Source organism: Drosophila hydei, unplaced genomic scaffold, assembly GCF_003285905.1.
Source record: "Drosophila hydei strain 15085-1641.00,03,60 unplaced genomic scaffold, DhydRS2 tig00000001-arrow-pilon, whole genome shotgun sequence".
Lineage (NCBI taxonomy): Eukaryota > Metazoa > Arthropoda > Insecta > Diptera > Drosophilidae > Drosophila > Drosophila hydei.
Genome location: NW_022045643.1, coordinates 9,778,788 through 9,781,213, shown reverse-complemented (window position 1 = coordinate 9,781,213; position 2,426 = coordinate 9,778,788). Strand labels below are relative to the sequence as shown.

The following is a 2,426-nucleotide window of genomic DNA, read 5'->3' as shown; positions in this document are numbered from 1 at the left end:
ATTGCAATATAAAATACTCGCTAGTCCTAGCTATTTTTTTATAAAATAAATTTTAACACTTTTTGTGTTTGAAGAAAAATTTTGGCTAGAGTATCCACTTACAAGATTCAACTAACACAAAACAAAAAAAAAAAAAAAAATCCCTTTATAAGATCTGTCAATTGCAGCTCCCGCGCTGCTGTCTTAATTGTTGTTGGTTGTGGAGTCCGACCACTAGTTGGGCGCCAATTATATGATTTCCAGTCCTGTGGTGACTGAAAGTTAGGTTGAGAGGCGACTGTGCCTCTTATTGCTGGCCTCGGGCTCAGACAATGAAATAAGCCATTTAACGAGCAAATGACGGAGTGAATATTTATTTAAGCGGTTTACTGGAAGAACGCTTTTTAACCCTGCTTTTAATTGTTCTTTTTTGAATAATCGAAACAGTTAATTTTATTGGTTTTTCTTATTATATTCACTATTTTTAGTTTTACTTATATGACACCAATTTTTAGCATGTCCTATCAGTACGAGTTAAAACACGAGACTGATCTATATTTTTACAAATCATAGCCTCACCGGCGTAAGTAGAGTTGCCCTTGCCAGGGCTGTTCCTTAACTTGTCTAGCACCCGATAATAAGTGTTGAATAATACCTTACATTAAGTGTTATAAGCTAACTAAGTGTTATAAGTTAACTTATATATAGTGATATATACATTGACATTCACATACTTTACGTATAATCATTCGCACAAAAAAAGTAGGCATATCGCTGAATAAATACATATATATGAATATCAACTACACACATATCATAGCCAAGGCTCCCCTAATGTCAAAAGCTAAAAAAGCTTGAGAGCGTGAGTGAATTTTTGCACATAACCCATAAGCATTGCAATCTATTTTTATATCTTATCTCTGTATATAGAGATTATATAAAAGCTCTTGCTTGGTATGCCTCTTATCATTTCAAAAGCTTGACAGTGTTTAGTTATTAGAAACGTTGGAATGGATATGTTCATATTGAAACTCGACTCATATTGCTTGGAATATATTTTGGCTTATTTAGATGTAAGAGATGCGCTAAATTTTGCAGATACTTGTTCTCGCTTCCGTGACGTCTTTAAGCTGTGGGCAAGACGAAAATATGTCATTTCTTATATCTTTGCGGACATTTCTACATTTGAACTCAAGCTGTTATCGGTTAATGCCGAAAATATACAGAAAATGTATATAGATGTTGATGATTTGATTTTATACTTAACCGAAAGTTACAATAAAAGAAAAACGTATTTTTTCAAAAAATTTTGTATGACTCTTAAAGAAATGCATAGCCTTCAAAATGTTACTTTGTGCCAGGAAAATAAATATGCTTATGTACAAGAAATACTGTTAGCTCTAAACGCTATCGACAGTTTGAAGCACCTAAAGCTCTCCGCTCAGAGTAAGTACATTTGTCCATTTTGATACAATTAATCAACTCTTATATTGTTTTCAGAATGCAAACCTTCATTATTGCGACGTTTTCAGCAACTGGAGAATCTATCATTGAACGTGCCGTTGAGCTCTAAGGACCTGTTAGCTTCCTGCCAGTCAATGACTTATCTGAGTACGTTGCACTTGTCGGATGAAGTGGGTAGTTCAATGCTGAAAGATATCGTTCTTTATTGCCCGCTTTTGCGTGAACTCAGCTTCCATTTTAAGCCTCAGAATAATTCACTTAACTGCATACGTGTTGGCAAATCAAATATATTTGGAGCCTTGGCGGATAGAGCCAAATACCTAAAAATCTTAAGCGTTAGTGGCATTATATCTGATCTCTATGATGCCGAACAGCTCGCTCGCATTAGTTCGTTAAACATCCTCCGGTGCAGTTTCTCCAATGAGGACTGTGTTCTGGCTCTAGGACAACTTAATCTGCTTGAGGAGCTACGAATTGTTTCTTGTTGTTTCACTAATATTGCCTTAAAATACTTGGAACTGATCAGAGCCTGCTCCAAACTGACTTTGCTGAGCATAATGGACTTCAGAATATCATCAGATTTCGGATCAATGGCTGCCACAGTTCTGGAAAAGTTTGTCGATAGACAACCCCTGACGTTATTCATTTATGGACATCGAGAATCGACAATTGTGGCTAATGCAGCAAATATAAATATGAACGTAGTAAAATACCAAACCATGACGCTTCATGAAACATTAAAACTGTTATAAATGTTCAACATAAAAAGAAATCTGATATTGCTCGATGATTGCTAAACAAGTTGTTTATCCTTATAATATGGGGACAAATAAATAAGAAATGCTTTGATTGTGTTTCAAATTTGTATTGAAAAACATTTCCATTTAATGTTGTGCTTCTACAATTGAAGATTGAAAATATCCTTCAGGCATTGAATAAGAAAAACTTCAAAGTTAAATTCATAAAAAGAGCATCGCAATATA

The 2,426-nt window shown here is 34.7% G+C and overlaps 1 protein-coding gene across 2 annotated transcripts; it reads left to right on the top strand.

Moving 5' to 3' along the window:
• Positions 1–953: 953 nt before the first annotated feature.
• On the top strand, positions 954–2,215 carry LOC111597261. 2 transcript variants are annotated; one of them, XM_023311872.2, is made up of 3 exons: positions 955–1,052; positions 1,306–1,425; positions 1,480–2,215. In XM_023311872.2, the coding sequence occupies exons 2-3, from the start codon at positions 1,308–1,310 to the stop codon at positions 2,193–2,195; spliced, it is 834 nt and encodes a 277-aa protein (XP_023167640.1). In that variant the 5' UTR covers positions 955–1,052; positions 1,306–1,307; the 3' UTR covers positions 2,196–2,215. The 2 variants fall into 2 exon arrangements, with proteins under 2 accessions (XP_023167639.2, XP_023167640.1); XM_023311871.2 differs by having other exon boundaries at positions 954–1,425.
• The last annotated feature ends 211 nt before the right edge of the window (positions 2,216–2,426 follow it).

Excerpts from the sequence above, each read along its gene's own strand:
- LOC111597261 (XM_023311871.2), top strand. The coding sequence starts at position 990 with ATGGATATGTTCATATTGAAACTCGACTCATATTGCTTGGAATATATT. Across the intron at positions 1,426-1,479 it reads CCTAAAGCTCTCCGCTCAGA|AATGCAAACCTTCATTATTG; the intron begins GTAAGTACATTT and ends TATTGTTTTCAG.